Source organism: Mytilus californianus, unplaced genomic scaffold, assembly GCF_021869535.1.
Source record: "Mytilus californianus isolate M0D057914Y unplaced genomic scaffold, xbMytCali1.0.p SCAF_6, whole genome shotgun sequence".
Lineage (NCBI taxonomy): Eukaryota > Metazoa > Mollusca > Bivalvia > Mytilida > Mytilidae > Mytilus > Mytilus californianus.
The window spans coordinates 79,588,505-79,614,719 of NW_026262712.1; the positions used below are offsets into that span (position 1 = coordinate 79,588,505).

The window sequence follows — 26,215 nt, forward strand, 5'->3', positions numbered from 1 at the left end:
ATGCAGTGCCCAAACTGTTCAAAATATATTGTTTGGATGAGCAGAAACTAAATATTTTGACCCTAGTCTGAGTGATTATAAATAATCTGGCTGCTTTAAAGCTTTAAGTTGGAAGCCTATCTTCTGACCTTATCAAATGATCCCCCTCCTCAGAATGACATGGTCGGCGTCCTCTTAGCCCTAGGTTACCAGATCTTACTAAATAAATTAATATCGAAATAACATAATCATTAACGAGAAAGTAAAGAAACGCCAAATGTTTCATACTGTTTAGAACAGAACATCTATTTATACTGGCGTTTTAAATAGTGACACTGAAACTATAGTAATATTAAAGACAAAATCCGTACTATAGATCATACTTAGAATATATGAGCCAGTCCATGCAAAAAGGTATAAAGAAGAAAAAATTGCGAAATTCTAAAAAGTGTGCATAATGATTGCTAGCGCACTTGTGATCTATAAAACACCGTTACTTTTCCTCATACGATTAAGCTGTAAGCTATACACACCTTTCAATGCTTACACCCCCCTCCCCCTTATTTAATTTTAGATTTTGCTCAAATATTTATTTTTTTTATTCATTTTTCCATGTATAGTTTAAGTGTCTTAACTTGCCACTTGATTATGTTTACCCGGGTAGCAGTGGGGATAAGGCTCTCGCTCACATAGCAGAAATCAATGCAATTTAATAGGGGCAACGGTTGTAATATGATTTAAAATAACTTAACTTAACTTTAATTTCACAAACATAAGATGACATTATTTTTTGCATTTTCCCTTACGTTTAACTGTTGTGTTCCTCTCTTTAGGCATAAGTAGAGATGATGAAAACTGTTGACCTTATCTCTCTATATAGTGTCGTAAATGGTTTTATTTCGGCTCAGTATAGCATTGTTCCGGGTAACAAATGATTTTTGCACTTGCCTTAGTACAACAATTCAGATATTTCTACGACTTTTTCCGTTTTAACTTACAAAATCGTCACAGAATTGACCGTTTTATGAATGTTTACGTTAGTACCATTATAAAGGAAGCAGTAATGTTTTGGGAATAATATTTTACGTGGTACCCTTTGATGACAATGAATCTTTGCATACGACGGTACATGAGCTACATATGTAGGTGTGCGGCAGGAGGATATTTTGGTTTTAGCGGAATACGGCTAAAAGCCTTGCTTATTTCGCGCGGAACTTTATGTTCACTTCAAATACAGCTGCATTGTCCTGTGTTTTGTATTTTGTTGGGCGTAATATTCATTTCCATCCTGTCTTAGGCAAAGTTATATTTTCAATTTATTACCAGGCTTAGCCTAGAATATTTATCTTTAGAAATTACCTTTTGGGATTCAATTCCGGGATCCCTGGTACAGTGGGCCACGGCAGCCCGCTCTACCAACTGAACTTAAATGAAACTGTGTAGTTTACTCACACGTTTGACTCATGACGATTTGAAGCCTGACATAATTACAATGAACACGTGTCTTTTTATGGAGTTTGTATACAATTCTCTATGTGTCTTTTAATTGTTTGTGTCGTTGGGTTGCTATTTCATTGACGTATATCCTATATCTCCTTCCCATGCACTTACCCGAAGTGTATGTTTCAAAGACTTAATCATATTAAGTTATTTTCAGTTCAAGTTTATTTCTCATGCCTCCCGATAAGTGAGTCACATTAACCTATTTTATACACTTCATTTATATTATATTTAGTTGATTTTAAATCATCGAAGTTCCGTTCTCCAGCACAAATTTCAGTTTCTTTCACCGAACTAATTTAACTGTCATTTATGATTACTTACGTCGTTGGGTTGCTATTTTAATGGCGTTTTGTGCACTTGTGAACAATACAATGTCAATGTTTACGTAATTAAGTCAAGAAGACGGTCCTTTCCTATATATACCGAAAGACAAGTGTTCGTTCTAGGTTAACTTCTTCGAAAAATATTATCTTATAATTCAATATCAAAACCAATTCTCTGTAATCACAAAAATATTATGGCATACAACGAAAAATATATCCGGGAAAGTATTATAATACGATTCAACTTCATACACTGAGCAAAAAATAATATTTCATGTTTTCAATATTTTTTTCTCAAAGATCCCTTTTTGAGTCGACTTAGATTAATTTATTTATTTTTTAACAAAATCTCCCAATCTTAGTAGTATGATAAAGTTCAATGTTCCATCCTGGACATATCTTTCATAGTGTGTGGTTGTAGTGGGGTTAAAAATCTGCAGATGGAAAAGAAAAAAATACTGGATATTTTCATTTGAGGCATTTTCTTATCTTGATTCTTTATGCAGTGGTAATACATTTTAAATTGTACGTTTTCTATAGTTCTGTAACAACATTGTGTTTATTATTTCATTCTCATAAAATGGTGTTTGCCCAGATATTAGATACACGCATGCTGATGAGAACCTTCCACCACTTTGAAACACCTTATACTGTTACAGTAAACTAATTAATTTTCGTGACTTTCGCCATCAGAAAAATGAACTGTGAATATAAATTGTGGCAAATATGTAAAACTTTGATTTGCCGCATATAAGTTGAATTAGAAAGTTAGAAAATGCAAAAAAGTTACCATGAAAAAAAGCTAGCGAAAGGGTTATAACTTTTCAATAAATATATAAAATAAGGAGATATTAAAGGTATGATTGCCAATGATAACTATCCGAAAGAGACCAAATGACGTGGATATTAGCATATAAGACATTCTGGTACTCGGTCAGGTAAGAGCAACCAAAAGAAGTAAATTTAAGCTTACAATAGGTGCAATATGGGGAACTGTTTTCCGATGATTTTGTCGTGTAACATAAAACAGTTAATTTTCCCCCCAAATTACACACTCTCATCAGCAGAGTAATAACAGATAATTGTTCTTAATAGGAAATCATTCAATAATGTTTCAGAATGATAAAGTGTCTATATCAACATGACAATTTAGATGAGTATCGCCACACCGCACATCAATTGGTTTCTAAAATCATAAGAGGTATGGCCAGAGTTCCCGGATATTGTTACAGTCCAAAGCCTAATGGAACCTAATAGAATTTTGATATAAAATTTGTTATTAATATACTTTAAACAATGATATTTCCGTGAGATCAACGTTTGCCACTTGAATGAATTTGACCTTTCTTCCGGTACGTTCGCGACCAATAGTAAAAAACCAAATATATATAAAATTTTAATAAATATATATTTGTAAAATATATAAAGGTGAAAAAGTATTTGTACATTTTACATACATAATTACATAAAGCAAAATGTCTCTATATATTGCTGCTTACGATAATTCTGATACAATATCTTAAATAATTTTTATTTTTTATTTTGCATTGAAGGATACGAAGAAGTCCAAATTATATCTTTTCTATTTAGATTGATTTTTGCTTTCGTAGCGTCCAGTGACAAGTATTGCATGCATATTTAGGGAGAGAACACATATTCTATAATTGCAACAGCTAGGTTGGTTCAGAAAGGCATGTCGAAGGGGATGACGAGCGGGGAATTTGGACTGCCAATGCAGAAATATGATCAATGACACTGTACATTCTGTATAATTTGCGAGTTTACCTTAAAGTTTATCACAGAGCTACATGTGTATTGCCTGTATCTGGTAAAGTGCCGTCCTATGACATGTTCGTATGTAGTCTCATTTTTATAATGGCGTTTTATACCAATTAATGTAAAACATGGTTTTGACTTTGTTATGTTGTTAACATTTACACTTCTGTACCCACGTCATATTTCATTTTCAGACCAAATGAGGATATACAAATTTATAATAATGCATATTGAGTATATTAAATCAATTTCGGTGATTTTTTTTATTTAGTTATAAACCAACGACATTTAGAATTGATAAGTACTGATTGTCTGTAAAGTACTCTACTCGACATTTAGCAGTATTCATTTTTTTAGTGGGAATAATATTTCCAACGGGAAACTGTGAAGAACATGTCTACCCAAGGACAGCTACCTTGCGAGATACAGCACGTTGAAAAATCCGGCCTGTCATTACAATAAACATCTGAAACGTGTTCTCGCAATGATAAAACACCACATATACTCCCTTCTACAGTTTCCTTTTATATAAAAGTTGAGACAAAGAACTTAATTAATTTCAAATCTAACCCCTTCGACTCATGAAAACTTCCTTTTTCATTAAAAACAGTTACTCATTTTGAGTTTAATTGTTATACAGCTATATTGACTTTTTTCAATATCAATTAAAAAATGAACATAATTATTTGAAGCTTGCAAAAACGATTTATCTGTATTTGGCAAAACCTTTCGGATTTTGGGCCCTCAATGCTTTTTAACTTACCCTACTTAACCTCTTACTTTATTTGGGCCTTTTAACTATATTTGTTTAGAGCGTCAATGAAGAGTCTTTTGTAGACGAAGTGCGCGCCTGGCGTACGACATTTAAATGATTTTATTCAGAAACATTTTATTTATATTTGATAAAAAAATGACAAGACGTTAGCAGAAGTAGCCTGATGAAATATATACAGTATTCTACCAGAAGAGCACTAGTTTATTGGTTACAACTTGCATCCGTGCATTTTTGCGCGTGTTTCGTTCAGAATTTTATTATTAGAATATTATCATCACAACGATTTATCAATCCTACGTTTACATGTATGTAAATATTTCAATTGTATCAAAAGTATTTACAAAATTCAACGGCGATCTATGTATAAGCCACCACCGAGCCATTTTGGTGTGTTCACGTTTCTCCAACATTTGATATTTTTGTATACAGGTAGATAATTTCTTGTTGGAGAAACGTGATTTTTTTTGGCAATAAGGATTAATGAAATTTACCTGTAAATGGGGTTACAGTGAATCAGGCTCAATTAACTTTTGAATAATCTGACGGATTGATAGTTGAAAAAAGTCAAAATTGGAAAAAATATTTCACCAAAGAGCACCAATATAACAACGTAACTAGTTTTCAATGGTTAACATATCAACAATATAAGCACTGATGGACATATACACTACACAATCTTGAAATATTGTACAGGAAAATGCTTTAAATTGCTGACACATTATAGTATTATTCAAAAAATTAAAATCTTTAAATTAAGCACACAAAGTAAAATATAAATGAGGCCAAGATCAGATGAACCCTGCCAGACAGATATGTCTCTCAAACCAGTGCTAGGGGCCGTCTTGAAATTACAGTTATGTGAGAGTTGGTTTTGCTCCGTGTTGAAAGCCTCATTGTGATTTTGAGATTAAGGACAGCAATACAAGCGCTGTTGCTTTGATTTTTGTTAGAACCAGACTATGATTTTTGTGCGTTTGTTGCTGTACATGTACTGATTTAGTGTAATGGATGGATACCCCATATGTTTGTTTTCTACGTACACTTTACAGTCATACCATACACCAAATTTAGTTAGTCTATTGCTTTAAGAGCTTGTCTCACAGAAAACCATGCAAAATTTGAAAAATCGTCCAGGAGGGTGGTTAAAACTTTTCCAGCTAATGAAGTTTTTTGATATCTTAGGTTCAATGGAAACCAGAAAATATGTTTTAGACTTCTCTGAATTGTGTCTATTTTTAGTAACAAGCTAATTTGCATAATTGAATAAAATTAGCTAAAAAAAAACCTTCAAATATATGTTTAGTTGAAAGTACTTTAAAAGTCATCAAATTAGTTCTATTGGGTTTCTAGTCATTTATATTGTGGAAATATAAATGAAAGATCATAAATTATGCATTTATAAAGCATTTTCTATTTTTTGGCACACTTAAAGGGTGCTCTCTTTAATGCCTTATTTTGTATATGTCATTTACTATCCAAGTTCAAGTCACTGGTTTTCGAAAAGGTGAGCACATAAATACATGAAATAAATTTCTTTACACACCTTTTTATTGGATTAAAAAAATATAAAAAATCCACCCATGGCAAATTAGTAGAAATAGCCCTATTTTTAACTCTAAAAACCCACCTCAAGCCTTTTCCCACATTTTTTACTAAACTAATTTTGGGTATATATCAAACAAAATATGATGTTATTATCATTTTAAATGTTCAATTTTGAACATTTCAAAGATTTTATTCAGATAAGATACTTTGCAAATGTAAGTCTACCTCTGCATATGAGCAGTTACCTTCTTTATAGTCTTATGGAGAACAATTTACAGGGAGATAACTCTTGATAACAATTATTTAGTGAAAGTTACAATATCTTATTTATTCAGATGTTATACATTTGCAAAGTATCTTATCTGAATAAAATCTTTGAAATGTTCAAAATTGAACATTTAAAATGATAATAACGGTAGACTCTACGTATCACTAGCCTAGGGTAGTATGAATATTCATGAGTTTTATGAAGCAACGCGGGATACGAGATCACGTCATTGGCGCGATTATCTAATTTCACAGAACTATCAGCAAGCGGAAAACAAAAATATGTTCAGAAGTTCTTAGATATTTCCCAAGATGTAGGGCATATATCATTGGAACAGAGACGATACCAAAATAAGTATTTTGAATACTGAATCAGCTTTAGATATTGTGTACAAACACGGCATCTGGGGGGGGGGGGGGGGGGGGGGGGGGGGGGGGGGGGGTCCATGGCATAGGGACTTCAGTCTTGACTAGAGGTCAAATATATGTAATATATTAATTTATAGCCGCGTCAACTTCATCTACATACATTTAAAAAAAAACGAAAAAACGTATGCCCCTACTGTAGTCGATTTATTGGCTATATATCTGATCTGTATCTGTAGTCCAGTCCCTATATATGCTCCAGTCATGCCTGGGTGATTCCCTATATATCCACCAAATTTTCCCTACAAGAGGGGGGTCCAATGCACCCTGCTCACCCCCTAAATCAGTGTTTGAGAGACATGTATTCACTTGTATATATGTCTCAGAATAAACCAATGTAAAACCAAACCTTAGCCTAACTCAATTACTGATTAGACCAATAATTATGATGTCTTGAAAGGCTATTTTATTTTTTTTTGTCATAATTATCTGGACTACTGCTACCTATGATCCCATCATTAACATATGGTCAAAGGGGGTGGGGCTAGGGTGTTTGTTTCATCTTGCACACAGTTGCAGGGTTTGGTACAGACATCTGGCTGTTGTTTTAAACCAGACACCTCATTCATGTACATTTATTTTTGTTTGCAAGAATCTGTACATATATACCCGTTGTTCATATAAATTTCAGAAGAAAATCATTACCCATTGATCCATAAATATATATTTTCCAAGCGATCATAAAAATAAACTATGACATCTTTAGATGTAACTAAAAACCTGGGTTCTTTCATATTATTGAACAAAAACATCAGTACACAATTTTACAGACATCTAAGATTATCATAACATTTAGACATGCTATCTGGTTATTAACGTTAACTGATTTTATAAATTTTTTGTAGTAATCCTTGCATTCTGTTTATTTTTTAAAGGAATGCATTGACCATATGTTTGTTTGCCCTAACCCTACCTACCCAAAACATAGCTGCCTACCCAAATTCTTTTATTGTTCTGATGTGAAAAAGTTTTCTTTTAATCTGATAGGCATGAAGACTAAAAAACATCTGACACTTCAATTTTCCTTTGCTGTGAGAAAAAAGAAAATGCCTACCAACCTACACACTGTCTCTAAAATGTATCTATGGGTAGGGTAAGGGCAAACTAAAATATTTATAAGTGTAGCCTTACAAATGTGACATCAAAATTTATCAGTGTAAAAATTATTTCAGGTTTAAACAGTCTTCTTGAAAACTTGGACATAATGACGTAAAAATCTGCTAAGAGGTGTGCAAATTGAGCAGGGAATGCCCCACAAACCCTTTCTGTTAGTTAACATTTACAGTGTCCAGTTATGTACCCCTTTAAGTTTATTCTGTCCTTTTAAATTTGTGAATAAAGGAAGTATCTTTATTAATAATTTATATATATATATGCTCTTAAAAGGTAAATTTACAAATGATATATTATGTTCAAAACAAGCTGATTACTTTTTGTTTAGTTCGAAGTAAAAACTAGGAGTAAGGGAATTTTCTGCTAAGGGAATTTAGACAATTTTTTTAAAATTTCAACCTAAGGTCAAATATATAAATTTCACTTGTCCACTTAATCATGTTAATATGAAAAACTAAAGTGCAAGGAGTATTTATTTATCTACATTTCTTGTTTCAGCAATTGCTGTACCTTTCCAGTTACTTATTATGTGTTGTGTATTAATTTGACTATAACACTTTTGAGTGAATGGATAGGTTGATAATATTCATCAATCAAAAAAGAAACTGGAGAGATTGGTAATGGTTTTAGGCAGCAGCAATTGAAGGTACACAAATTAAGGTTGTCATATCAGCCTACAAAGTCATATCAATAGCCCAGGCTAGTGGTCAATAAGCATGAGTCATCAGACATCAGTCATATCAATGGCCTAGGGTAGTGGTCAATTATCAGGAGTGATCAGTCAACAGTCCTATCGATAGCCTAGGGTAGTCGTCAGTTATCTGGAATGACCAGTTAACAAAGTCATATCACTAGCCTAAGGTAGTAGTCAATTATCTGGAATGACCAGTTAACAAAGTCATATCACTAGCCTAGGGCAGTAGTCAATTATCTTGAATGACCAGTTAACAAAGCCATACCACTAGTATAGGGTAGTGGTCATTTATCAGATCAGTTAAGTAAACAAATCCATATCACTAGCCTAGAGTAGTGGTTAATTATCAGGAGTGATCAGTTAACAAAGTCACATCACTAGCCTAGGGTAGTGGTCAATTATTAGGAGTGATCACTTGACAGACATATCACTAGCCTAGGGTAGTGGTCAATTTTTAGGAGTGATCAGTTAACAGAGACATATCACCAGCCTAGGGTAATAGTCAATTATCTGGAATGACCAGTTAACAAAGCCATATCACTAGCCTAGGGTAGTGGTCAATTATCTGGAATGACCAGTTAACAAAGCCATATCACTAGCCTAGGGTAGTGGTCAATTATCAGGAGTGATCAGTTTACAAAGTCATATCATTAGCCTAGGGTAGTGGTCAATTATCTGGAATGACCAGTTAACAAAGCCATACCACTAGTATAGTTATGTGTCATATCACTAGCCTTGAATAGTTGTCAGTTATGTGTTATATCACTAGCATATGGTAGTTGTCAGTTATGTGTCATATCACTAACCTACGAAAGTTGTCAGCTATGTGTCATAAAACAACAAAGTTATATCACTAGCCTAGGCTAGTTGTCAGTTATGTGTTATTTCACTAGCTCAGGGTAGTTTTTAGTTGAGTCATTATAAAAAAAACTGATATATCACTAGCCTAAGGTTGTTGTCAGTAATGTGTCATATCACTAGCCTAGGGGAGTTGTCAGTAATTTGTCATATCACTACTCTAGAGAAGTTGTCAGTAGTGTGTCATATAATCTTTATCCTATGGTAGTTGTCTGTTATTTGTCATTATAAAACAACAAAGTTATATCACTAGCCTAGGGTAGTTTTCAGTATTTTGTAATCACTAGCTTATGGTAGTTGTCAGTGATGTGTTATATCACTAGCCTAGGGAAGTTGTCAGTTATTTGTCATATCATTGACTAGCCTAGAGTAGTTTTCAGTTATGTGTCATATCACTACCCTTGGGTAGTTGTCAGTTATATGTGATATCACCATCCTAGGGTAGTTGTCAGTTATGTGTCATATCACTAGCTTTTTGTAGTTGTCAGTAACGTATCATTTCATCTCCTAAGGTAGTTGTCATTAATGTCTCATATCACTAGCCTGTGGTAGTTGTCATTAATGTCTCATATCACTAGCCTAGTGTACGGTAGTTGTCATTAATGTCTCATATCACTAACTTAAGGTGGTTGTCATAAATGTGTCATATCACTAGCCTAGGGTGTTTGTCAGTAATGTCTCATATCAGTAACCTAGGGAAGTCGTCATTAATGTGTCATATCACTAGCCTAGGGTAGTTGTCAGTAGGCTGATGATATGACATGTTACTGAAAACTACCGTATGCTAGTGATATGACACAGAACTGATAACTTTCCTATGCTAGTGATATGACAAATTACTGACAACTACAATAGGGTAGTGATATGAGGCACAAATGACAACTACTCTATGCTAGTGATATAAGACATTCCTGACAACTACCCTAGGCTAGTGATATGAGGCATTAATGACAACTACCCTAGGCTGGTGATATGAGACACTACTGACAATAACCGTTGGCTGATGATATGACACGTTACTGAAAACTACCGTAGGCTAATGATATGACACATTACTGACAACTACTCTAGGCTAGTGAAATGACACATAACTTACAACTTCCATAGGCTAGTGATATGACACATAACTGACAACTACCATGGGCTAGTGATATAAAACATAACTGACAACTTTCTCTGGCTAGTGATATAACACATAACTGACAACGACCCTATGCTAGTGATATGACACATAACTGACAACTACCCTAGGCTTGTGATATGACACATTACTGACAACTACCGTATGCTAGCTGATAAGTGACCACTACCCTAGGCTAGTGATATGACTTTGTTAACTGATCATTCCTGATAATTAACCACCACCCTAGGCTAGTGATATGACTTTGTAAACTGATCACTCCTGATAATTGACCACTACCCTAGGCTAGTGATATGGCTTTGTTAACTGATCTGATAATGACCACTATACTAGGCTAGTGATATGACTTTGTTAACGGATCATTCCAGATAATTGACCACTACCCTAGGCTAGTGATATGACCTTGTTAACTGGTCATTTCTGATTATTGACAACTTCCCTATGCTAGTGATATGACTTTGTTAACTGATCACTCCTGATAATTGACCACTACCCTAGGCTAGTGATATGACCTTGTTAACTGATCATTTCAGATAATTGACTACTTCCCTAGGCTAGTGATATGACCTTGTTAACTGGTCATTCCAAAAAATTGACCACTACCCTAAGCTAATGATATGGTTTTGTTAACTGATCTTATAAAATTACCACTACCCTAGGCTAGTGATATGACTTTGTTAACTGGTCATTTCAGATAATTGACCACTAACCTAGGCTAGTGATATGGCTTTGTTAACTGATCATTCCAGATAATTGACCACTGCCCTATGCTAGTGATATGACTTGTTAACTGGTCATTCCAAACAACTGACCACTACCCTAAGCTAGTGATATGGCTTTGTTTACTGATCACTCCTGGTATTTGACCACTACCCTAGGCTCGTGATAAGGCTTTATTAACTGATCTGATAAATGACCACTACCCTAGGCTAGTGATATGACTGTTTACTGGTCATTCCAGATAATTGACCACTACCATAGGCTAGTATATGACTTTGTAAACTGATCACTCCTGATAATTGACTACTACCCTATACTAGTGGTATGGCTTTGTTAACTGGTCATTCAAGATAATTGACTACTGCCCTAGGCTAGTGATATGACTTTGTTAACTGGTCATTCCAGATAACTGACGACTACCCTAGGCTATCGATAGGACTGTTGACTGATCACTCCTGATAATTGACCACTACCCTAGGCCATTGATATGACTGATATCTGATGACTCATGCTTATTGACCACTAGCCTGGGCTATTGATATGACTTTGTAGGCTGATATGACAACCTTAATTTGTGTACCTTCAATTGCTGCTGCCTAAAACCATTACCAATCTCTCCAGTTTCTTTTTTGATTAATGAATATTATCAACCTATCCAGTCACTCAAAAGTGTTATAGTCAAATTAATACACAACACATAATAAGTAACTGGAAAGGTACAGCAATTGCTGAAACAAGAAATGTAGATAAATAAATACTCCTTGCACTTTAGTTTTTCATATTAACATGATTAAGTGGACAAGTGAAATTTATATATTTGACCTTAGGTTGAAATTTTAAAAAAATTGTCTAAATTCCCTTAGCAGAAAATTCCCTTACTCCTAGTTTTTACTTCGAACTAAACAAAAAGTAATCAGCTTGTTTTGAACATAATATATCATTTGTAAATTTACCTTTTAAGAGCATATATATATATAAATTATTAATAAAGATACTTCCTTTATTCACAAATTTAAAAGGACAGAATAAACTTAAAGGGGTACATAACTGGACACTGTAAATGTTAACTAACAGAAAGGGTTTGTGGGGCATTCCCTGCTCAATTTGCACACCTCTTAGCAGATTTTTACGTCATTATGTCCAAGTTTTCAAGAAGACTGTTTAAACCTGAAATAATTTTTACACTGATAAATTTTGATGTCACATTTGTAAGGCTACACTTATAAATATTTTAGTTTGCCCTTACCCTACCCATAGATACATTTTAGAGACAGTGTGTAGGTTGGTAGGCATTTTCTTTTTTCTCACAGCAAAGGAAAATTGAAGTGTCAGATGTTTTTTAGTCTTCATGCCTATCAGATTAAAAGAAAACTTTTTCACATCAGAACAATAAAAGAATTTGGGTAGGCAGCTATGTTTTGGGTAGGTAGGGTTAGGGCAAACAAACATATGGTCAATGCATTCCTTTAAAAAATAAACAGAATGCAAGGATTACTACAAAAAATTTATAAAATCAGTTAACGTTAATAACCAGATAGCATGTCTAAATGTTATGATAATCTTAGATGTCTGTAAAATTGTGTACTGATGTTTTTGTTCAATAATATGAAAGAACCCAGGTTTTTAGTTACATCTAAAGATGTCATAGTTTATTTTTAAGATCGCTTGGAAAATATTTATTTATGGATCAATGGGTAATGATTTTCTTCTGAAATTTATATGAACAACGGGTATATATGTACAGATTCTTGCAAACAAAAATACATGTACAATAAATGTACATGAATGAGGTGTCCGGTTTAAAACAACAGCCAGATGTCTGTACCAAACCCTGCAACTGTGTGCAAGATGAAACAAACACCCTAGCCCCACCCCCTTTGACCATATGTTAATGATGGGATCATAGGTAGCAGTAGTCCAGATAATTATGACCAAAAAAAATAAAATAGCCTTTCAAGACATCATAATTATTGGTCTAATCAGTAATTGAGTTAGGCTAAGGTTTGGTTTTACATTGGTTTATTCTGAGACATATATACAAGTGAATACATGTCTCTCAAACACTGATTTAGGGGGTGAGCAGGGTGCATTGGACCCCCCTCTTGTAGGGAAAATTTGGTGGATATATAGGGAATCACCCAGGCATGACTGGAGCATATATATAGGGACTGGACTACAGATTAGATATATAGCCAATAAATTGTCTACAGTAGGGGCATACGTTTTTTTTAAATGTATGTAGACGATTGAAGCGCTATATTATATTACATATATTTGACCTGTAGCAGAGACATGTGTATGTCTCTGCCTGTAGTCAAGACTGAAGTCCCTATGCCATGGACTGGAGCAGCCCCCCCCCCCCCCTTCCCTCTAAATGAAAATTTGGATCTGTTACTGTCGCTGGTTTAATATAGCTCTTCTGTATGTTTTCATATGTAACACATAGGGTAGCCCTCGTATGCATTCGTTGCGTGTAACCCCCCCCCCTTTTAATAATCGTCTTTTGAGTGCCTAGATGCCGTGTTTGTACACAATATCTAAAGCTGATTCAGTATTCAAAATACTTATTTTGGTATCGTCTCTGTTCCAGTGATATATGCCCTACATCTTGGGAAATATCTAAGAACTTCTGAACATATTTCTGTTTTCCGCTTGCTGATAGGTCTGTGAAATTAGATAATCGCGCCAATGACGTGATCTCGTATCCCGCGTTGCTTCATACAACTCATGAATATTCATACTACCCTAGGCTAGTGATACGTAGAGTCTATCATATGCAGACCTCCCTGACACTAGCAACTAACTGACTAAGCCTTCTTGTGTTAGTAGGACCTTACCTAAGCTCTTTGAGTGGCATAAAGATACATCACACTTTGTATTGATGTCAATATTGCAATATGAAGAGAAAATTCTTGAGTATTCTCACATTTTGTCAGCTCAGTGCTTCTGCACGAAAATGTCCTGTCACTGAGTGTCAGATATAATAGAAACGTAGAGCTGACACAGAGAGATTATGTTGAGGTGAAGAGAAGAAGGAATTTAGTTTGCTGTTGCTATTATGACCACAACGAACGTCAAGTTAAAAGCAGGTCTTGGACTTCCGTACAGAAAACTGAACAGACACATACAGCATGTAAACTACAGCAGGTAAATATAACAAATGAATCATTGTCTGCATATATAATATTAAGCACCAAAGAAGGGTCTGCCAATACACACCCATTATAGCCAGGGGGGATTCGAGGGGTAAATATGAAGCCCCTCCCCCCCGTAAAACAAATAAGCACTGTGTAAGTCGATGTTCTGTTATGATTGTATTGCGAGTCAATGTAACCTCCCCTTGGAAAATCCTGGCTACAGGATGGGGCCTGTGATACAATATCTATAGTTCTAAGGAAATTTAACCGCAGCTGTAATCCTTTTACAGTTTAGGATTCCAAGTCCAGAGTCTCTGACGAGCCCAATTAAGAAAATCTTTCCGGGGGGTGGGGGTGGGGGGGATTTCCCGGGTAACAGTCACCAGGAACAGTCTATACTTTGTTAGTATAGAAAGTCCCTGCAGTCACTTTTTTGTGACAAATACATATATCCATCATGTATACATGTACATAAATATTAATGTCATGAATGTAATTTTGGCAAGCTATATAATAATACATGTATTTACTAGATATAGGAAGATGTGGTATGAGTGCCAATGAGACAACTCTCCATCCAAGTTACAATTTATAAAAGTAAACCATTATAGGTCAAGGTACGGCCTTCAACACGGAGCATTGGCTCACACCGAACAGCAAGCTATAAAGGGCCCCAAAAAATTTACATATATTTCCAATAGGCAATACTTTTTTATATGCCCGTTTATGGGACTTATTATGGTATAACTTTGTAAGTCCATCCGTCCATCTGATATGGCATTGAGAAGTTATTGAACTTTTATTTTTGTAACAGCAACAGGAGCTAATGGCAAAGCTGTTCATTTGTCTCTTACATTGCAAACATACATGACATATGTACCAAAACCAAATTTTAGGCATTACATTTCAGTATAATTTTCGATCAATAATGTTGCAAGATTTTTTGTGAAAAGAGCTCAAGTTGTTTACAATAACAAATGATTAAATACATAAAATAAATAAAAGGGTTAATATAGTCAGCAACCTAATGACAAAAGTTTCCCAAATCAAAATCATTGGTGATATATACATGATATATATCCTTCGTACATGTCGTATGTATTATCTATCAACATGCAGATTACAATAACAGGTGTAGTACATGTATCATCTATGTCAAGCTCTAAATTTTTCGTTATCTTTCATATGAACTGGGAATTAATTTAACAGAAACAGTGGTTGTCGTTGGTTCTTGTCTGTCATATATATATATTGGTTTTTCGTATATTATAATTATTTTGATATGAAAATATGCTGTTAGTTTTCTCAGTTGACATTCTTCATGTCCATGACTTATAACCAGTGATTCTGTATGAGTATGGGTTTTTCTCATTGTTGAAGGCCAAATGGTTGCCTCTTATTGCTTACATACATGCACTTCATTTGAACTTTGGTGGATAGTTGTCTCATTGGCAATCATACCACGTCTCCTTATTATTTTTATAGCAATCTGCTAATAATCCCTCATTTTCAATTGTCAAAATTTACACTTTTTGTTTAAAACAATTATCGATCATTATACAACATAAATGTGGATTGTGTCCACATGTGGACACAGATGATGCCCCCGCTTGCATATCATATAGTTATAAAGCTAAGGGACATAACTGAAGAACGGTAAAAGTGACGCTACCCAAATTTGAACTGAGTTTTGTGGTAATAAGCATTGTGTGTAAGTCTCATAACATGTGGTTGAGGCTAACTTAAGTAGAGAACAGAAACGAAAATTTCAGCAATTTTTATATTTGTAAACACGCATAACTCTAGAACGGTTGTGTATAAGTTTTATAACATTTGGTTGAGACAAACTAAAGTTAGAGAATGGAAACGAAAAATTCAGCAATTTTTATGTTTATAAACGGACATAACTCAAGAATGGTAAAAGTGACGCCACGGAATTTCGTACTTAATCTGTATTATGTAGTAATAAGCATTGTGTATAAGTTTCATAACATTTGGTTGAGGAAAACTAAAGTTGGAGAACGGAAACAATATTTGTACTTGATCTTAGTTTTGTGGTAATGAGTATTGTGTATAGGTTTCATAATGTTTGGTTGGGGCAAACTTAAGTTACAGAATGGAAACTAAAAATTTTGCAATTTTTCGATTTATAAAGGGGCATAACTCAATAATGGTTAAAGTGACACTACCCAAATTCAACTTGATCTGTGTTTTATCAGTGGAAGGCAAAATTAAACATTGTATTGTATAAAGCATTGATTGTAGTTGATTTAACTATAATCATGGACAAAGGAAGATAACTCTAATTTAAAAAAAATTACTTGAATAATGACATTGATATTTTTGGAAAAAAATTTTGTAAAGGGGCATAACCCGAGAACAGTAAAAGTGACGCCCCCAAAATTCAAACTTGATCTGTGTATTGTGTTACTAAGCATCGTGTATAAGTTTCATAATATTTGGATGAGGCAAACTTAAGTTAGAGAACGAAAATGAAAAATTTTGCAATTTTTCCATTTATAAAGGGGCATAACTCTAGAACGGTTCAAGTGACGCCACCAAAATTCAAACTTGATCTATGTTTTGTGGTAATTAGCATTGTGTATAAGTTTGATAACATTTGGTTGAGGAAAACTTAAGTTAGAGAACGGAAACCAATTTTGGGACGTCCGTACGTATGGACGGACAAGGGTAAAACTAAATGCCCCCTCCGCATTGAATTTTTGGTTTGCACTCCGTCTATCTGTCTGTCTTTCATTCCATCAGTTCGGAAAATCAGTTTACCTCACTTTTTTTCTTTGTGCTTGAAAATATTGATTTGATATTTGATATCTATTTTCATCATAACAAGTTACAGATCAAGTTCAAATTTTGTTCCGTTCCGATGATTTTGCCCAGAGTTATGGTCAATAGACTTAATAAATTCACTCAAATATTCAGGTTTCCGCACATTTTTTATCATGGTTGTAGATATTGACTTGATATTTATTACAATACACCATGCCAAGTTATAGATTAAGTATAGCATTTTGCTCCAGTATAATGAAATTTTAACCGGTAGGGGACTATGTATTGCCATGCATGATACTATACTCTCTCACTTTCATAATTATTGTCATGATTGAAATTCGTTATTTTAAAAATGAGTAAAAGTAAGTTAAAATTTAAATTAACCAATTCTGTTTACATTTCAATGTCAACCATGCAGGCGAAATCGAAATTGTTCTCAGGGCTGGAATACATGTATTTTTAAGGTTGGGATTTAAAAATCTAATTTAAAGTTATCATATTAGTATGTACATACATGTACATGTATAGTTACATCAGTTTTTTGCACACATCATGCACATGAGTAAAAGGAGATGTGGATTATATGTCAATGGGACAGCAACCCAACATCATTGTCGATTGTATTAAAATTGTTTTTTATTATATATATAAGATGTTGTTTCTTTCTGTCATATTTTGGTTTCTGTTCAAAAGGGTTATATTTGTATATCTAACAATGTAATTTTTTCATGTTTCAGGTCGTCCAGGCTATTCAGTGAGCACATACTTCCGAAGCTATTCATTGCTAGAGCAGTATAACTGATATGTACAATGTACAAGAAAACAAGCCGCCTATGAATGAAATTTCAACAGTCAAAGCTACTTACTGTTTAGCATGCTGCACATGTTAATTTTTTTCTGTGCATGTCCTGATCTGCATAAATCATGATAGAAGTTGTGGAGAAATTTCATACTTGAAAAAACATGTACAAAATGTTTCAAAAGGATAGAAATTATAGTACATGTTTAATAGGATAGGACAAGACTGAATTTCCAGCCTTCAAAGTGCAAATATTCATGTGTGGATATGGTCGATATATTGAACTTAGCAGTTATGTAGGATACTGAATAAAATGTCAGCAGATATTCAGAAAATGGAGTTGGAAAGGCTACATAGCAGTAAGAGAAAAGTATTAAGATTCACACTGCAAGTCCAAAACTACTTATACATGTATCTGTGAAGCTGGTGTAGAACTGGAAAAATTCCATATTTATGTAATCATGGTATTTAGTCATAATCATGATAATCATGATTATAATGAAGCTCCAAATTACATAAACTGCAATAGTTGCCCAAGTTGGATAATTTGTTAAAAAGGAAACTGATTAACATCTTAAAAAACTAAAAGAATCAATGCATACTTTCTGTACGAAAAATCAGAGACCTCAACCACCAAACAGTTAGTTTCTGAAAATGAAAGTGAATATGTGACGATAGAGAGAACCTACCCAAAATAAGAATTATGCTAATCATGGTAGATATTAGATTGTTGATCTTGTTTTTGTGAATATACAATGAGAATTATAAGCCAGAATGGAAGTGACAATTCATAGAATAGTACAAAGACAAAGATATTGCTACTTTTGCTGTAAATTGAAAGTTGATCAGTTTTTGCCAAGTCAGCTGGTATCAATGATTTTATGAACTATAAATTCTATAATCATGATTATGATTAATCATTTGAATGTCATTATGGGCTATTAAAAAGAAATGTAAAGGATTCAGTGTCTTATTGTATAAAAACAAACAAAAAAAGCTAAAATTTTGTGTAATTTACACTGGAAAAAAAAAGATTCTGATTTGTTTTTTTTTAGTTAAAAATTGATAAAAAAATATTCTGTCATCACCTTTTCAAACCTGACCTACATGTAACCAAGCTCTTTTCATTTTGACTAATGTTAGGATTTGTGTTTTTCTAATTTTACAACCTCCATATCAGGTACTATTGGACCAAAATATTGAATAACGGGCATAATTACACACAAATTAATGTTCATGAGTAGCATGGAAAATTTCCAACAACATTACATTTGAATAAATATGCGGATTCAGCACATGTCTGTGCTTATATTTCATTATGATTATTAAAGTACATATAAAAGCAGGTGCCAGATATACTCAAGGAAACAGGTTAAAGACAAAACATGCAATTAGCAGTTTCAAATTGCTAATTGCATGTATTTTGAATCTAACCGTCTTTCCATGAGAGCTTTTAGTACTTTGATTATCGTTTTCACTTTGATTTTGCTTTGAATTAATAAGATACAGCAGTCGAAGTATAAAATCACTCATTTTGATAAGAATTGCACCCTAATTTGTGACTTTGTGTTAAGAAAAAGTTTTTGTTACATGAAGTTTTTTATAAGAATACTATGAAAAATAGCCGTACAGTGATATATAATAAATATATTTCTAAATATTTGCCGTGGGTGGATTTTTTATATTTCTTTAAGCTATCATAGTAGTTCATTTTGATATATTCATCTTTTAATTACAGCTTCACCTTTTCTATATTTTAGCATTTCTTCAGGTCCTAAATTTGGTAAAATAGCCAAATCCTCAAACACCTGTTTAATAAATATACAGGCCCTACTTAAAAAAAATCAAATATATATTTATTACTTACATAATTTTATTTCCTTAATAATGCTTTATCACATGCATTGGGCAAAAGAGATATTTATCATGGCTAGAACTGTTTATTTGTTGGATTAAAATTCATAAAAAAACCTTGAATTTGGAAATTTTCCCGTAAAAAAGGGAGAAAATAGATGGCGCTGTAAAACTCTGCTATCCGATAAAATTTAAGCAAAAAATTTTGCAAGTGATATTGGCATGGCCTAAGTGTTGTGTGTACCAAATTTCAAGAGATTCCGCAAAATTCACTCCTGGACACTTTTGCATGGTTTTCTGTGAGACAAGCTCTTTAAAATATAGTATTTGAGAAACATTTATTGAGTGTTGTGGAAAAAGCAGCTTCTATAGGTAATGTTGACGAATGCTCGTTGGGCGGAATAACAGGCTCCCCTTATCAAAATCCTAGATCCGCATCTGTTTAGGATTAATTTTTGACAGCAGCTGAACTTTGCATAAGCATATTCAAAATTTACAAACTAAGCGCATTCTTTGCCAAGCTCAAATGGGTTATCTACCTTATAAAATAAGCGCCCGACTTAAGATGTGGAACGATACTGTTATTTTTTTATTGTAACTCTAAAATTGATTTTTTCATCTTCTGCATATATATGTAATAGTTATAACTATTAAATATGGTTGCCGAATGGTTTTTTTTAAACAATTGTTAAACAAAAACCCATGAATTTTCAAGCTGTCTTTTAGATTATAATCGAAAGTTGAACAGTATAAGAAGAACTTTTATAAAGTATTTGTTTTTGATTTTTTTCTGATTTTCTGAATTTACCTTATTATTAAAAAAGTATAATATGAAAATTATATGAAACATTGTATACAGGTCTCACTATAACTTCATAAAAACAACAATTTTGATTGCTATATAAACACCAAGCCAATCTATTGTTTAACACTTGTTGAATAAACGTGAATTGGATTTTTCATATGTTGGAGAACTGTGAATAAACCGTCAAAATGTATACTTGTTTTAATTCCTTTGTGTATTCAACTCGTCGACATCTCATAAAACATTCAAAATCACTATCACACCTGGAACGTTTTATGAAATGTTTGCAGACCATGACTGAGTATGTACATTTACTGTCTACAAAACATCTGTTATATTTTGTTCAATATACCAGTCGGAAAACAGACAAGAAAATAAAATGTGTACAATCTATTCTTGGCATTACAATATATAAAAACAAAAATTTATACCTACAAACAACCTTTCAAATTAACGGATGTACAAAGTTGCATTTCTGTTCATTAATTTAATATATTTTTATTGGATGATTTTTAGCTATTTAAACAGCCATCGGCGTTCTATTATTTAAAAAAATATAAGGGGATAAAAATATAAATGATTGTACTACCAATCCCGGCATTCCATTGCAGCAGTTAACGTCATAAAAGAAATTATTAATTATTGATTTTCCACGTTATTAGCATCAATATATCGATAAACGTAGTAAATATTTAATTAATGTTATAATGAACATATCTAGGCGAAATCTGAAATAATAGTCCTCCAACAGACATATACCGAATTTAAAAGAGAGGCGAAAGATACGAAAGGGACATTCAAACTCATTAGTCAAAAATAAACTGACAACGCCATAGCTAAAAATGAAAACGACCAACAGACAAACAATAGTACACAAAACACAACATAAAAAAACTAAAGACTGAGCAACACAAAACCCACCAAAAACTGGGGGTGATCTCAGATGCACCGGAAGGGTAAGCAGATCCTGCTTCACATGTGGCACCTGTCGTGTTGCTCATGTTAGTACAAACCCGTTAATAAGTCTTATTCGGTAAGTCACATTCGTAGAAAAAGGACGGGATTGTAGTAACGACATTCGGAACATATCCATTATCATCTGTGAAACGGATATTCCATAACGGTCAACCAATTCCCGCTGCTGGAATGTTGCTACAAAGCAATGGAAAGTTCACAATTGGGAAGCTGAAATCATCTCTTTTGTCGTAAAGTTTTGTTTCAACCGACTCTCATTTTCAATTTCTTGATGTAAGTCAAGATATGAGGCAGACTTAACTGTATATGTTGTATTAAAAAGTTCGAATAGCATGAATAAACCGACGATTTTTCAATCCATTAGAATTCTTCCTTATCAACAAGTTCGGATTTGAGTTATCAATTGAAACAATTGTTAATGGGACTTTCTTCTGTTATGACTATATATACTATGATATTATGTTCATTAATAAATAAACGAAAGTCGACTTATGCGAACATTTATCTTTGTTTTAATAAGCGACTATTACGCTCCCTGACATTACAGAAAAAAATCCTAATAAACTAATCAGTGCAACGAAAGCTATATTTAAGGTATTAACCACGTATAACATTTCTATTTTGATCAGATGGAAAGAATCACCGTTTTGGAGTCATTATAAAAAAGCTATGCTATGATAACATGATACAGTATTTTTCTCGTGGTAGCGTGTTCGCCTCGAGTGCGGGAAGTCATATTAGGTTCGAATCCTGGCCAGGTCAAACCAAAAATTTTAAAATTGGTATTTGCTGCTTTTACGCTAAGCATGTGGCAGCAAATACTTGTTAGCTCAGGGTCATATAAATGTGTCCGGGTAGGGTGAAATGTCTTCCTGCGGACTGTTACTTTGTGGACTAGCACGTCAAAAATCCGACTAAGCGTGTTGGTTTAGTACAAAACAAATTTAATATTTATGTCAGGAGCCTCTGGCCTTTGTTAGTATAGTATGTTTTTTAATTTTAGTTCATTTATATGTTTTGGAGTTTAGTGTGACGTCCATTTTCACTGAACTAGCACGCAATTTTAGTTAGGGGCTAGCTGAGGACCACCTCCGGGTGCGGGATTTTCTCGCTGCATTGAAGACCCATTGGTGGCCTTCGGCTGTTGTCTGCTCTTTATTGATCTTTGGTCGGGTTGTTGTCGCTTTGACATATTCCCCATTTCTATTCTTAATTTTATCCATCATCATCATCATCATCATATTTTTAATTTCCAAAACATTTACCTGGATTTACCTTGGCTAATTAATGAAGTGTTGTTCCAACATAATCCACCAATATCCCATTGGGTTCGCAATAATTATGCGAACTCTAACATGATGACTTTTTAATATTTTGCCAATAAAATTCAAAATTTTGGAAAAGCCAAAATAAACCAACTATATATTGAATACATCTGAATTACTAAAACAAAAAAATACAATTTTTGTTATTTGCTATGGAAATAGACGGAATATGTGTTTATAAAATGTAGAAATAGCAGGAAATAATTAAAATGACAAATGTGAATAGCTGTAAACTTAATCAACTTTTTATACTTTCATCATGTATTTCTATCTACGGATGTTAAACAAGGAAATAAATAAGTAAAAGATTTATATTGTTATCAAACTTTAGCACCACTTGTAATGGTAACACTAATATAATATTTTCAAAGAGTTATTTTTTTTTGTATATATATACATGTGTTTCAAATGAGACCATTGCATTTGGAGATTGTAGTAGTAGTAACTCTTCGATAAATTAAGTGATTCCACTGTCACTTTATCTACACGTTGGTCAAGTTTGAGAAATTTAAATAATTCGTTATTTATTTCATCGTCATGATACGGCCGTTATATATATTGGTTCTTACATTCGGAATACTTTACAGGTCTGCTTCAATAATTAAAAGGTATAATGGATTTAAACCGTGCGAGTTCTATCAGAGATGTGAGTGTAAAAGAGACCAGAGATCATCGCTTTACTTTGCAGATTGTTCAGGACTAAATATGACACAAATAAGGAGATTTCCGAATGTACTGTTAAAACTATCGCTACGAATAAATAGATTGGAAGTGATTAAAGATGGTATCTTTTTGGAAAACACACTTCTGAGATCGTTGGATCTTTCATTCAATAGAATCAAAACAATTTCATCATCTTCTTTCATTGGGTTAGAAAATTTGAAAGAACTCGACCTTCAACAAAACAACCTGAATAAGAAAAGTTTTACACATCAATGGTTTGCCAGTTTTAAAAGCTTGGTTTATTTAAATTTGAAGGAAAACTTTTATGATGAATATCAACCAGACATATCATCTTTGGTGCGATTGGAAACTTTGAAAATGGATTTTGTGTATAATAAAACAACAATACTGAGTAAACAGTTTAGAAATCTCAAACGCCTGAAGCTTCTGGATTTTTCTGGGTTTACAGGACATTGTTCAGTACCAGTTTTAACACCACATGCATTCCAGAATGTACCACATGTTCGACATTTAAATTTGTCTATGTGCAAAATAAAATCAGTACAGATAGGGTCGTTTAATACAATGAAAAATATTACCTCCCTCGATTTATCAGGAAATACATGCTTAAAATTTCAGGTATTAGAAAACGTAACAGCCGACATTCAGTTTTCCGCAATCAAGATTTTAAAAGTTAACAAAATCCATAAAGTCTTTGATATGAATACATATTTGCATACTAATCAAATAAGGCATCTGAAAAACACATCCATACAAGAACTTCATATGGATAGCAATCGTCTGCAGCAAGTAGAACCTGGTGCTTTGAGATTTCTCCCCACAACATTGATCTATCTATCAGTAAGAGACAACATGTTTTCCTTAGGACCATACCTGAATGACTTGTTGGCCTTATCAGTAGAAACTGTAGATGCATCCGGCATGAATTCATTCCACAAGGAAGATAGACACCCTGAAACATGCAACTTAGACCTTGTGTGTACTTGGCACACTGATGTTAGACTTGATGAATATTCGGATCCTCAATTTAACCATTTGTGGTTTCGAAGTGGAAAAAATGAACAGGGGAATTTTAGAAGAACGGTCATCCCCATACCTTACAACCTTACGAAATTAAATTACCGTTCTTGTGGCTCACAATATAACATAACGGAAGTAGAGCTATCCAATAATAAGCTAGTAAGTGTTGACCTGAGCAACAATATTTTGACGCGTTGGATTGGCCCCTTAAGAAATGTAAAGAATTTGAAATACTTGGATCTATCTTCAAATATGTGCTCCAACCTTTCGACATTCTTCTTCAGTCCAGACTTCAACATATTGGAAGTTCTATCATTGAGTAATAATTTACTAGGACTTGTCTTACCGTCTGATATCCACGGAAACACATTCCAAAACTTGTTAAATGTAATAAAACTGGATTTATCTAAAAACAAAATTTCAAAATTACCAAAACTGATTTTTAAGTCTCAGCGAAAAATGGCAGTACTAGATCTTAGTGACAATTGTATCGAAAATATTGATTTTCAAGTGTCACATTTGATAAATCTGTCATACCTAAATTTAAGAAATAACTTCATTACATTTATCGATAGTCATACGATTGTCGATATTAATTCCATAGTTGACAAAAGAAAAAATCTTGCTATCAACCTGTTGGAGAACAAACTGATATGCACATGTAGTTCCCAAAAATTTATAAATTGGATGGGAAGTACAAGTGTACATATTGTTAATAAAACTCATTACTTTTGTCAATTATCAACAGGAGAACGTGTCCCGATGAAAAATATTCCAGAACTATTCACAACATTAGAAAAGGAATGTACATCATATGTGGTTCTCATTTCTGGACTAGTTGTATCACTTTTATTGTTTATAATTGTTCTGATCATGGGTATTTGTTACCGATTTCGATGGAAGCTAAGATACTTTTACTATATGGTGAAAATTAGATCTCGAAGTAAGATACCGCAAATCGACGAAGATGAAAATGAATATATGTATGACGCCTTTGTGTCATATGCAGATGACGATCGATCATTTGTTCATACCCAGTTACTTCAAACACTGGAAAAAGAAAATGGTATTCACCTATGCTTACACAAGAGAAACTTTTTACCCGGAAATGATATAGCGACTAACGTTACTTCCGCTATTCACAATAGTCGTAAAACTATTGTCATTATGACTTACCATTATCTGAAGTCTTACTGGTGTATGTTCGAGTTTAATATGGCGAGAATGGAGAGCACCTACGAACGCAATAACGAAAATGTACTATTCCTTGTGGTCTTTGAGCAAATATCTGCCCGTGATTTTCCTTTGCATATTTTAGAAGTCGTTCAATCCCAGTCGTACATAGAATTCCCAAACGATGAGCAAGGTGACGTAGTATTTTGGCGGCAGCTTGTTAAAGCACTGAAATAACATTGAAACTAAACATTTTAATATACAAGATTATTTCAAAGATGAACGCAGTTGTTAATACATACATGAATAACAGGGCCCAATCTTTGCTTTACTGTTATACAAAATGTTTAATATACATTTATATATATATAGTCAGCAGGGTTAAAGAACATCCGTTGTTTGACCTGCTAGTCAAATGCGTTTTGTTAAAATATACTTTTTCACTTTTATGGTCATTTGGAAAATGTTGTTTGTGCTGTATTTAGACCCTTCTACCAAGAAAATTGTTTTGCATGCACACGTATACAAATTGC

General features: G+C 33.5%; 1 protein-coding gene and 1 long non-coding RNA gene across 2 annotated transcripts; both read left to right on the plus strand.

Annotated features, from left to right (window-relative positions):
• Positions 1-13,897: 13,897 nt before the first annotated feature.
• On the plus strand, positions 13,898-18,807 carry LOC127705297 (uncharacterized). The gene is made up of 2 exons (XR_007983816.1): positions 13,898-14,267; positions 17,785-18,807. It is a non-coding gene; the product is annotated as an uncharacterized LOC127705297 (long non-coding RNA).
• Positions 18,808-23,239: 4,432 nt separating this feature from the next.
• LOC127704547 (toll-like receptor 4) lies at positions 23,240-26,146 on the plus strand. The gene has a single exon (XM_052208633.1). It carries the CDS (start codon positions 23,343-23,345, stop codon positions 25,917-25,919), a length of 2,577 nt encoding a protein of 858 aa, XP_052064593.1. The 5' UTR covers positions 23,240-23,342; the 3' UTR covers positions 25,920-26,146.
• The last annotated feature ends 69 nt before the right edge of the window (positions 26,147-26,215 follow it).

Excerpts from the sequence above, each read along its gene's own strand:
- LOC127704547 (XM_052208633.1), top strand. The coding sequence starts at position 23,343 with ATGATACGGCCGTTATATATATTGGTTCTTACATTCGGAATACTTTAC.